Source organism: Gnatocerus cornutus, chromosome 10, assembly GCF_029298725.1.
Source record: "Gnatocerus cornutus isolate USDA-ARS CGAHR chromosome 10, icGnaCorn1.1, whole genome shotgun sequence".
NCBI classification, from domain to species: Eukaryota; Metazoa; Arthropoda; class Insecta; order Coleoptera; family Tenebrionidae; genus Gnatocerus; species Gnatocerus cornutus.
In genome coordinates, this window is record NC_142242.1 from 1,615,981 (window position 1) to 1,629,552 (window position 13,572).

General features: G+C 33.8%; 1 protein-coding gene across 2 annotated transcripts in view; it reads right to left on the reverse strand.

Annotated features, from left to right (window-relative positions):
- LOC148167042 (furin-like protease 1) overlaps positions 1 to 12,598 on the reverse strand; it is a 68,137-nt gene extending 55,539 nt beyond the window's left edge. The window contains exons 1-2 of one of the 2 annotated variants that reach the window (XM_088046939.1): positions 12,416 to 12,598; positions 11,597 to 11,865 (exon numbers count right to left, since the gene is read on the reverse strand). In XM_088046939.1, coding sequence (XP_087903065.1) covers positions 11,597 to 11,749 — 153 coding nt within the window. In that variant the 5' untranslated portion in view covers positions 11,750 to 11,865; positions 12,416 to 12,598. The remainder of the gene's footprint in view (positions 1 to 11,596; positions 11,866 to 12,415) is intronic. The other variant, XM_088046938.1, reaches the window with a different exon arrangement.
- Between the last annotated feature and the right edge of the window lie 974 nt (positions 12,599 to 13,572).

Consider the following 13,572-nt stretch of genomic DNA (forward strand, 5'->3'; position numbering starts at 1 on the left):
AATGCGACAAACAGAACTGAGTTCAATGTGAAATTTGCGCGATTATAATTACCTCTGAACTTCGAAAGCGCTGCGATCTGTCAATGTAACTTTGAATACAACAAAACTCGTGTTTATAGAATGACGGTAGTGAAATTATTTTAAATTGAAGTTTATGAAGTGCAATGTACGAGATCTAATTACATTCAATTGTGTAAAATCATTTAAAACTTCTCACCAAGTTTCTCGCGGAAGTTCACGATCGTTTGAAGTTTTGAAGATTTTGTTATTTTTATGAGTGATTTATATATTCCAGTTTACCTTCTCCACGTTTTTTAGTAAAATATACGATCTGTTGCTATGCTGCGAATTATTAAACCTGTTCCCACTTTAAATAAAACAGTTATTTGGTTATTGAAAACGCAACTCTATTGCGAAACAAACCCTCGAAATAAATAATAATTAGTGAATGCACAAATTAATTTTGAATAGATACGTGTTTCAATTAAAATTTAATATTAGTTAGTTACTATGTAGATGAATTACCCTATCTAGATATTTAATTATTTAGTACATATGTAGGTTTCGATATTAAAAATGCCTTTAAACCTGGCAAATGTAACAGCTTCAGTGTAGTTTATTAACAATTAATTAAAATAACAATTAATAATGATCAGAGCGACTGTATGTATAAATAAATACAGTGAAGGCCGTCCAACCTGACGACCCTGCATTTATTATTGATTTTTTAACTGATGCTGATTTAACAAAACTGCTTACCTGCATGTGTTTGAATTCAATTTGCAATAAATTTATTTTTCCAGAAATATCCTTAGTACTTATAGCAAAACATGGTTAAAATTAATTTTGCAAATTTCGTTTTATTGTTATTACGGAGCAAACACTTCAACAATAATTTCGTTTGTAATTACATTTATACCAAGTGATGAATGAAAAAGGAAAAAATTAAATTACATCGTGTCTGAAAAAACTGCACTCTTTGAGTGTTCAAATATTTGCTTGTTCTACATACTAGACAAGCGAAATGCATGAAGACAAACAATAATTTTTATAGATCACTGCGGGAATAAATCGAATGATCCTTTGAGTAATAAATAATTGGTTTTATAAAGGAATTTCCGTTTTATACGACAGATAGCTCATCCTGACGCATCGTAAACCACAACACGACCTATAAAATCTGGGGAAAAATGAATTGGTACGTTCAACTATTGGAAAGATAAAAAAGATTAGCTTTCGAATGAAGGACGTTAATATTTTAAAAAAACTCAGCCAAGGTTAGAGTAAACCATGGTAATGAATAAATAACGAGTTCGTCGAGATTCCAAGATTACAATTATTTCTGTTATAAAGCTTTCCTCATCATTCACGTGAGTAGTTAGAATCCAATTCTTGCTTAATAGGTCACAGTGAAGTGTACGCCCCTGACCTATCATGCTAAGAATTTTCAAATGAGGTACGAAAAAACCGCTGATGCATCTTCTGATTGTTTGAGATTATAAACGGAAAGAACTCAAAGCTTCTTCGAGTAAATGGAGCAACTAATGAGTTGAAACGGATATTCCCCGGACAAGAGTTCCGCCGGAGGTTGAATTGCACTAATTACGGTGGCTCCATCACTTCTAGTGATAATTCGGAAGAAAAAAGCCAACGTTTAATAAAGTTTCAGAAAGAAAAAACAAACTTCAAGATTCCACGATGTGTTTTCCGAAGAAATCAGTTTTTCCACATTAAATATTGATGCGTAATTTGAATAAGATCTTGTAATGTAGCCACAAAATTAACTTGAGCACGTTGATGCATGCGGTTAATAAATTAAACAAAAGCAGTGACGAATAAACAGAATTTTGCATCACTCCGGTGAAATTTGTGAAAGAGACTCTATAAGTTTTCCCGTACAATGTATTATTAAATTTCTAAAATATATATAATCCGATGAAAGAAAAGCTACCTTTGTAGATTATGTCGATATTAAGTAACAAAGAGTTTGAAATTCTTAGAAAATGTCAAAGATGTGTTGTGGGTGCGCTATTGTAATATGTCTGGCGCAACTATGAAATAGGTTGCAGGAAAGTACGCATGAAATTAGCGGAGATGATAACTGTTCGAGCTCAGGAAAATAAAGCAGCCGAAGGACCAGTAAATAATGTATTTACAGAATATATACAGAGTGTCGCAATATGTTTAATGATTTAACTGGAAGGTTTGTAAGGCCTTCCAGTGATGTGATGATGGTGAATTTTAAGAGAAGCGAATTTACCAACTGATGTTTTGGTACTGACTCGTTACACCAGAACTCTTGGTTCAGGGTGGGTGGTGGCCCAGTCATCCCCGAAAGAGGGGATGGGACAACCCCATGACTCATAGTCCTTAACAATAACATTCCGCTTAGAACATCCCATCACCATCGATACCTCTAATTAGTTTACATAAAGCCCCGCGTGTTCTACATATCATAGAATTATTGTAAAATGAGAATCCTTCGGCTATTTGATGGAGCAAAGCTGCAGGCGTACACGTCACTATAAGAACGCATCTAAGCTGAAAGTTAAAGATAGGATGACGGTCCTTTTGTTGCACTGAGTAAAGCCATAAAAGCCAATCTAAGTTTAGCGGACTAGTGCACTAAATTTGGAAGTCATGCTTAAAAGTTTCCAAAAACTTTGGGAATTTAAGATGTTAATTTAATCACGCAGTGTCCTCATGTGTAACGACTTTAAGGTGATAATCTGATTAACACTAAAGCAATAATCTCATTGTTTCGTAGTAAATAGACGATTTTTAGATTTTAGATTCGAAATTAATAGACCATCAAACCATGAAGACCTTTTATCTAACCTTTAACCTCTAAGTTATGCATATCTATAATAACATCAAAACCATTTTGATTCGAAAATTGGAGATCAATATCTCAACGATTTAAAAGTTGACGAGACTGCTTACATTCACTACTTTCAAAAAACTCACTTCCTTTGAAACAAACTTTCGGAAAAACAATACGAAAAGAATCGCGTTGTTTCTATTTAGCAATTCTCAAGAATCATTTTGTATTGATAAATTCTATCTATACTCTAAATTACTGCTGTTATATTTATGTTCATGATAGCACAGTTGTAATAGTATTTTATAGACCTATATCACGAACACATTTACTTCTAAAATTACTCCTGTTTTAGTTGTTATTTTAATCTAGTGACATTTAATCATTTCATCTACATCAAATAACCATAAAACAAACCATATACTGGGTGTTCCATAAAAAAAACGAGTGATGATACATACAAAAATTTAATGTACGTTCATTTCGCTCACCCATCGAAATTAATTAAGTATTGGTGCAATAAAAAGATGTATTTAAAATCAACGAAAATTGTTATAATGCCGCTAAACATTAACTTTTTATAGGCCAAGTTAATACTCTTAAACTTGTAGTTGGATGAGTTTAATTGCAAACGGAAAATTTAATGAGGAAAATTCCCATAAAGATTAACTAAAAGACAAGTTGAGTTGTGGAATACACCCCACCTAACAATAAATTTTACCGATAGTGGTAGCGATAATTACTGCGCTCTCATATGAAAATTAGCGGCTGGCGCTTTTTTAAAATTCTTTTTCCCGTTCATTTTAACATAAATGGAGTTGAAAACAGCGATATTAAATTTCTAAAAACATTTTTTGTTAAATTTAGTGAATGATAGAAAATATATTTCGAAGCAAAAATAAACAGGCTAATAAGTACAGCGAACACGTGGGTAATAAGAACTCCCCAAGAAAAGCGATTGAAGGGTTAAAACGTGCGGAAATCTTAAAAGCCCCAGCGAGAGGTTAGAGGTTTTGTTCACGTGACATTTCCCATTACTTTCTTGTCTGCTTGATGACAGCGGTAGAACCAAAGAAAATTAATAAATAAACAAACGACCGAAATGGAAGAAGGAAATTGGTGTTGATATTGTCGAAGCCGAATGGTCAACGTGTATTGACACTTGGCAAAGTTGAATAAAAGTGGAAATGAAATAAATGCGTAGTAAAACATTCCCACTGAGATTCTTTACAAAGTTTGCTAAATTCAGCAGAAACAGTCGATAACCACCAACTGACTTAAAGAACAAGCGTAAATTGTTAAATTTATGTAATGTCAACGTGGAAATTTCGCCCCATCGCCATGAATTTAAAAATACGGAAACGGGGCATTTAAATATATATTGGCTTTCACAAAAATGTATCTCCCCAATTTTCATCGTAAAACAACCCCTATTGGCAGCTTTGTAAACAACTACCCGCACATTTTCACAATTAATTACATCACCACACTACTGAACACGCTCAAATCTAAAGTGTCACATTACGCGAAATACTGATAATTATTTAAAATAAAATTACTACAGACTCAACACCCTAAAAATATAAAGTACCTAATTATCTAAAATTATACAGTTTCCACTGAAATTATATTACACAAGGGACTGGCTAGATCTACAACCCCATCAAATCCCGGAAACACGACAGTACAGACTGTGTCAAATGATACAAAACATACACAAACGGAAAACTACAATTGGAGGGTAGAAAATTCACAAAAAACATTTATTAACCCCAAATAACATGTGAGGAGACTCCGGATCGAACACGTGCACTTTTTACAATATTTTATTTCAGTGGGTAAAAAAGCAGTAGCCTGAAATATCAAACACGGTCGGATCAAATTACAGGACAGATTACATTGCAGTGTTAACGATAAGACACAGATCAAATATGTTGAAAAAATAAAACAAAGAAGATACAGTATACAGGATGGTTCACCACAGCTCGAAATATTACAAATATCCTTTGAATGTGTGCTTGAAAGACCTCCAAACTTGATAAGGATAATTAAACTGCAAAATAACCTCAGGCGAGGAAGTTTAAAAACAACACAAATACATTTCACTCCTTTTTCATTTCTCTGAAAATAATTAGGGTTGATCTAACTAAAGGATGAAAATGGACAGGAAATTCGGGACTACTTTGCTAATTTAAGCAAGTTCGCGCGGGGCCTATAATAACGAATAATGCCGCTAACTTCGTTATTATAGTAGCAACAGAGTGTCAATTAAATGTGGCATCCTGTATAAAACGAGCTCACGTTTCACCACACGCCGACAAATCGAATTTTTGCAATGAAAGAAAAAAGACACAAGAAAAATCATTACAAAATAATATAATTTAACAATTTTAGAGCGATAATTTTTTAACTAAGTGATATGATAACTTGATAACCTAACGTGTACAAGGAAAGTAAGGCCTTGCATAATCAATTATGCTGATAAGACCGCAATAACAACTCTAATTATGTAGTATTAATATTATTATTGAGGACACTGTACGCTACAATAATAAACTAACAAGTTTATGGTCCACAGATAAAGTTTTGAAAGCCTCTTGGACCACTGATTCCGGCACAATTTCGCCCTTGAACTTAAACCCAATATCTAATAATTTAAAAAGCACTTAATGTAAAAATAATGGTAATGACAAGTTAATGCCGTGGTGGTAGAACTGATGACTTTAGCATATAGCAGATTTTCGTTCTGCACCATTTTCGCAAAAAATAATGTAGAATGAAGTTAAAAGAGTGTGGCAATAAATTGTAACAAGTAATGGTGCGTGTACTTTTCCAGGTAATTACCCTTAACCCTAAAATAGTTTTGCAACACTGAAAATTATAACTCTCAATTGCGAAGTTATTACACCAAAGTGAAGAAACCGATTTGTAATGTCGTGTTAACGATATCGCCGCCTTTTATTTCACCGAAGTATAAATCTGTACTGAACCATAGAATTTTATTGGAAATTTAATTTCGCACTTATTGTATTTCCAGATGGTTACGATAAGTCTGAGATGGTGAGAGTGTGAAGCGATAAATTGACTTTTTGTTGTGATTGCAGTTTGAACAAAATGAAATAATTAAAGAATATATCGAATATCGGGATAGAAAACAAGGTCCTCGCAGATAATTCCAGTTGTTGCTTCAGCTGAAAACCGGAGTTTCATTCTATATAAGGGTAATGACACGCGCTGGAGGTCATTGAAACGCGTCATTTTGTGACAGGTGTGACAGAACACATGTACCTGTTAACTCAAAATTATTGCTAACCACGTTGACAAGTTTACAAAGTCAATTAAGAATGATTGTTCAAATTTTGCACAGCGACGAATTAAACGCGAAATAACCTGAGATATCAACTCTGACAAATTTACAGCAAAGTAAACGAAACTTTAATCTCTACGTAATCAAGGAATTTTAATCTAAATGGTGAGAAAACCACAAATTGTCAGTCAGATTTTTGCCACAAATCGTAATCACGGATTATTTTCACTAATTTACTAATGGGGGATAATCCATTTACCATTATATCATTAGCATTTCAACAATAGAGCAACACGAAGCATTTATGTCGTCTCTGTTTACAAAATTATTATGCATGATGGCATTAAACAGGATCAGATTTCCCTTCCGATCCCAAGACGAGCACACAAAAAAACAGCGAAAAAATGGCTCAATTTCCGATCGTAAAGTTGCGCTACATTTTTAATTTTTAGAGAAAAGCCAAGATGATGTTGCTTCCCAAACTAATTTATTATTACAAATAATTCCTTCAAGCCCACGTATCACTACGTAATTAACTAATTAAACATCAAATCGACCTACGATAGCCTACACAAATATGTAAATAGATAATTGGGTACACAGATCTGACAGATCTTTGATCCCCAAATAAGAGGTGTCATTTTCTAGATTACGGTCAAGTAAACATTTTACAGAATTACCGAATTTAATTGATAGAAAGTGTAATTGTGTCAACAGTTGTGTAATAAAAGATCTGTGTTCACTAATTATTTAATTTGATTTTATGTAACTCCGAGTCTAGATATGTTGAAAATGATGATTGACACGGTAATAAAATACAAGTCAGAGACGTTCGACTAGCTTGGAGAGATTCAAATTGAATCCAATCCTTTTGGAGTAAAAAGTTTCTTTAAAAATGAGGAAACGAGACAAGGTCTAAAGTATGAAAACCGGAGAAATTGATCAAGAGTATCAGTTGATTAAAGAAATAATTTCTCGGCCACAAACAGTTTGATTGAAACCTGAGTGGTAGGTACAAAAACATCAAAAAATATCCCGTCATTCATTAGACACAAATGAATTGAAATAAATACTTTCAGAAACGTTTTAGAAACATGAAACGCTTTTATCACAAATTGTCTACGGTTTAAATATTTGTATGACCTGAAATTGTAATTACTGTCGATATTGATTTTTCGTCGTAATGAAATCGTAGTTAATTTGATTCTGAAGATAATCATTTCCATTTTGGAAATGGCATAGAATTGTGAGATAAGCGTGAGAGTTTCCCTTTTATATTTGTAGTGTCATTATTGATAGTCATTAACTAATAGAGCGAACATAGACAAAGGAACTTCAGTTTAAACGGCAAAGCACCTCAATGAAGCAATCATAATTCCAGTACCATCTCCGTTTATTTGGTTCGCTTAGATCAAAGGGACTATAATTAAATCGTTGTTTATTTTTTCTTTTTTAATTTGAGGCAGGGAAAAGTCTTCCCTTTCAGTATAGGGAAGGGTGTATTGGCTCAGTGAACCTTCGGTTAATAAAATTTGTTAATGAATAAGATCCTGGAAGCGAATCAATTAGAATGGTGAAGACCGAGGTGCGAATCGGTGAGAAGGGTAGTTCCCCTTGAGTTAGGTTGGTTAATCAAACAGGTGAAGTGGTAGTAGACAACTTGTTCAATTTGCCTGTTTGTATTCGGTAATTTAACGGTGGGGCAACACGGTGGTATGTTAGAAAGAGCTAGTGATGTTATTTCCGGCTTTTGCATGTCATACTCGTGCAGGAACGACACGCAAACCATATTGTAGCATGGAATTTTAAATCAGTATAGTATATAGATCCTCGGTCATTAGGTGAAATACACACACTAACTAAAATGCAGTCGACCTTCATCCATGGAATTCGAATTCCATACGCGCTCTAATAAAAATGTGCTTCCCATGGCGGAAAGGTAAATACTTGAACTTGACTCTCCTCAGTGAAAGGAAGAAACACTTCAACTTTTCCGTTCGATTGCGCATGCAGACGGTCTTCACCTCAGACAAAACAAGAGACGAGTTGCATCGCAAATTTCTTCTTCACATGGCGACGATGCTCTTATGATTGTTTCATCAGGAGACATCTCCATAACTACTCATACGAGATGGTCTGCTATAAAATAAGCTTTTATGATTCTCGGGTCGTTCGCACGTACAGATGTATTGTCGAGATAGTTTAGATGGACGTCCGGCATTCCGACATTCTGCATCTTAGAATTCTTTTAACCACAGATTTGCCCAATCGCATCCAAACATACTGACGACCTTGCTTTACTAACAAAGCAGCCATGAAACTAGACGGCCCTGTCTGTAATTTAATACCTACACGCAGTGGCGTAACTTGGAGGCACCTGAAACCCCAGCCACGGGCAATGATTACATACAAAGTGAGCACAAATGGCAGACTTCGATTAACACAAACTCTCTCTCTTTGTAAAATTACATATTACAAACACGCCTACATAAACTTCCAAACTTCTGTTATCAATGAGCACAACGTCTATCCTTCATCATCATCATCAGCTAACCTACCCCATTTTCCCCAGGTTTTATTAAAATACTGCGGCTATAAGGGAGATCATCCCGATAACTCTACTCCCACTGTCTAAATTCCTTCGTACACCACGACCTTCCACTGCGAATTCTACCAGTGCCGTCTAAAAAGTTGTTTTAGTGGTTAATCCGAAGTTTTCACAAAGATTAAATTTCCAAACTCTTGGCGGTTTTAATTCTCACCCTATCGAATAACTAACTATTCCAAAACTTGTAAACATAAGTTTAATTAAACACAAACACATGAATGGGACAATGAAAGCAGGAGAGTTTGCAAAATACAAAGCGTTTAAACAAGTGGTCATACCAACAAACTTTACAAAATATCAACAATAGACCATTTAGTGCAATGTTGATAGTTTCAAGTGCAGGCGGTTTCTGCTTAGACACGGAGAAAATCTCTTGGGCTAATTACGAACTTAAATAATGACAAAAAGAAAATTAAAAAATTTATATCATGATATAATTCTCCAGTCAGTATTCACAATTGTGTATAAACTGAATAAATTAAATAAATTGTAAGTAAACATTTTGAAATGAAATTTATTGAGCTATATTATTATGAATATAAAAGTAATAAAGTCCGGCTTGTTTCAGCATAAGTTTTACGAATGTTATTTCAGTTGGTAATTTAATTAATTAACAATGTAATAATTGTATAAACTCCGTTATTTAATTAATTTTCTTTATTTATTATATTACCCCATTAATTAATCTAACACCGGCTAAAATACAATCTAGAAATTTATTACTCACACTGTTTATGAAGTGAAAACAATAAACACAATATTTTATCGTGCATATTATGTGCCATTTTATTGTACACGACAATGTTAATCTCGAAGTGTTCGTTTTCTCACCGTTTTGTTATAATCCTCTATTAAAAAAATGAAAAATATTTCGAAGAATCTACAGGCCAATCTTTCTGTTTATAATTATTTTGTTTGAAATGTCAGGTGGTAAAACGGTTGAACAAAAAATCATGGCTTTAAACTCGTTAAATCTTCTTACTCATCGGATTCTGTAGGCTTCATTACCGAATTCTTTCAACCGCTCTTCATTATAACTATAAAAAATTTCGATTGTCATGACAACTCGATAAGCCTTGACTTTTGTTGGTTCGAGACCCCATCGTAGATAAGTAATTTTTAAGCGAGCTTAATTGATTCGTAGAATCGTGGAGGTCTAGTTAAATGAAAAATTTCTTAAATTAAAACGAGCCCTTCAATTGAAATTTTAGTTCATCGTGGAAAACTATTAGGATGTATTATATAAATTCTGATTAGATAATAACAGTCCTAATAGAAAGACCGGGGTAATGTGGTGATACGGTAATACCCTTTATAATTAGGTTGTGGGAAGGGTGCGGACGATGCTTTTCATGATCGCTGAAAATTTAAATGAGAATTATGCCGAAATGCAGACTGAAAACCGTAATTTTAACTCATGCCAGCTGAAAATGAAACGTTATTAGGCTAACTATAAAAAGTCGATTTTTTAGTAAAACTGTTTCGACGAATTTTTCTATTTTTCTTCAATCTATCAAATGAGCAAGAAAAATATCCTGTCTTTACCACCGTGTTTCTGTACATAATGATAGATGAAACAAAAACCGCCCCATTGTAATATAATTTGCATTAGTTTCTGGTTGCTGTCATTCACACGTGATCCTAAACGATAAAAACATGTACAACTTTCAATACCCATGTAAAATGTTATGAAACGTGTTTTTATTCAATTTTGGTTTGGACCTATAAAAGATGGGAAAATTCATTTATTCGCCTTTTAATTACTCTGATTTAACAACGATAACAGAACTTCCATTTTCAATTCCATTACCTGTATTCATGCTTACTGTGTTTATTTTTAATTTCAACCGTTGAGGGAGCATTAAATTATAAATAAAACTCTAAATGACAAAAATAGTTCCGAAATCCAGTCGAGAGGCGCATACAGAGACGTAACACTTGGTAATTATAACTGTAAATAAATCATTGTCAAATATATGCTTCCTTATTTGGCGACATCTTTTTTTCACATTAACAAATTATTAAATTCACCACGCCAACACCAATGTTAAAGTTGGACGGCAAATTATTCCTGCAAATTTTTACTATTTAACCATTTATGTAGTTCGCTGCAGCTACAAGTAATTAAATCAACGAATGGAATGAATAATTAAATTAATCGATATTTGCCGGTCAGATTTAAAAACTGAGTTGGCTAATTAAAAATTTAGTATTTGAAGTGTTCGTCAAACACCCAATTAGATAATAAGTTTGCCAAATAATTACAACTGAAATTTGTACGTTTTTATTTCGCTTTTATGATGGAAATGACCAGCCAGGCACAAAAAGTTAGTTTTATAAAAAACGTAGTAATCTTGGATGTTTACAAATAATATTCATCCTAAAGTTGACGGTAAATAGAGCATGAAATGAATGCACAAAATTTGAAGAAGTTCGGAGAAATATGTAACCCTTGAGATTCATTCAATTTCATTTCTAAGCACTTACTATAACTAAGTATCGCCTTTTATTGTCATTTACTCGGCGCTTATTACAAAGTTAAACAAACACGCCACTTCATGTATTTCAAACAAATTAATCAACGCTGAAAATGTGAAGAAAAGAATTTATTGGCTTGGGATCACTGGATCTATAAAACACGCACGTAACGTCAAATAACGATCTCATTCACTCCCAAAATAAATTTTTACAATTTATAAAACATTCAATTTGGCTCGTTTTTGAACTATAGTACGGTTCCAAATTTTTTTATGACAGTAAGATCTTCACACGTGTTTGTGGAAAAAAAATCAGTGCCATATCGGCTTCGGCAAGGATAGTTTTATCGAACCGAAAAGGCTAAAATTTGAACTTTTCCTACCTGGCCTTGGTTGTCGAAGCCATGATCTCGAGCGACCTCGTCAGCTACCTGGGGCCCACCTTCGATGTGGACGGCCCATTGTTGGGTGTAGTGTGCTTCGGATATATTCACAAATATGACACAAACATATATACAACACACAAATAAATGCATATCCGTCGGACACTTAAAACTCGGAGTTCTTAAGGTTCGTTGTTACCACAACCACAACGTGTAGAAACTACCTCAAGAGTTTGTGTAAAATTGAAAGTAATAAAATTCGTTGAAATCTGAAACAAAAAGAAAGATGTAATAGGTTTTTGGGTGACACTAAGTTTCAAAATGAATTTAATGCGCTTTCTACTCGTTACAAAACTGCACAAAAACTTGCAGTTTTCAGGTGATTCCTTCAGTGTTTGCACAAATCTGAACAGCTGATAAATAGTTGTATTGTGGAATTTTCGAAAAAGGACAAATACCTGAGGATCACATAATACCTGGAACCTATTATGTTTCCACGACAGGTAGAAAGCAATTATTAGAGATTTTAGCTTTGACATTTATGTAGCTTCTTGGATTCTTCCATCTCTTTGTGGTCGCAATTATTGCGGACACTGTAAATGTCAAGATTGAGCAGATTGCAGTGCATTTCCTGTTTATCATACGGATAACAGAATTACAATCCTACACGCGTTTACAACATATTAGCACCAACGTTGTTCTCATTGGAAGATACAATTCTGACTTAAGTCAGAGCTGCTCGAATCTGTGCAGTGAAAAAATCAAGACAAACTATGATCAAAACGTGCATATATTTCAAAAATAAACTTGATTACATACTGATTGGTTATCACAAAAGTCATGTTAAAATGTTGCTGTCAAATCAGAAGCACAAAATTAATCACGTGCGATCCATGTCAGAAAACCGCCACGAACTACCGCACCTCTAAACACACTGAAACTGCTTGCTAAGAGTTACTGGCCTCACTCTGCTTGTTTGCTGAACGAACGCGACTAGCGCCAGCGCACGAAGAACCTACCAAAATAAGCTTTTACATGTTGATCGCAGTATTGGAATCCAGAAATGAACTTCCCTTCGTTAGAAATAACAAACCGACTAATAATTTTTAAAGAAACCCACAAGATTTTACCCATTAAATTCAGTAGCAGTGTCACGAGATAAACATGTCAACGTTTCGTATTGGTGGTCATTCTTTTTCCTTCATATTCGCGAAATTTACGAAGATGAAAGAGATCAGAACGTTTATTGCGCAAACTTCCTCCAACTTCCAATAATGGGGATTTCTTTTACACATAAACTGACGTTGCATTTCTTTACGCAAAGATGAAAGATTTTCTTGTTACTGGACTGGGTAATTACAAATTCTAGATTCGACATAACTCTCTGTCATACTGTGAATTAAAATATTACCATGTTAATGCCAGCGGGTTTATCCAATGTCATATGAAAACCTCTCACATTACAAGTAACTCTATGACCCGACAAGGATAATTGCTGTTCTCTTATCGTTGTTTTGTATTCATTTATCAGTATATTATTATGTTAAGAAATCTTTACACTCTGTCATAAAGAGTATGAATTTACAAAACCCCATCAAAGTTAAATTTATTATTTCAGGTACTGATAATTACGCAGATCGGCACAAAATTAGACACGTGTATGTGAAAGGACCAAAATAGATTTACTCCTCCGCTATTGTCTTTAAAATATCTCTAAGTTTTAATTAATTTACAAACAATTTTACAATTCAGTGACACTTGTCTGTAATTCAATGTAAATGTTTGTAGTTTTGTTCTATCACCGTTTTCCTTAAATATAATGTAATAGAAATACTGTTTACCCCAAGTTACTGGAACATATTGGAAGTATTAATCTAAGTTAAACACCACACATTTTCAATAAAGTTTATAGAAACTAAAGTAAACAATTCCAGTGGTTTGTAAATCCTTGTAGATTTAATTTCGTACCGCTTTAC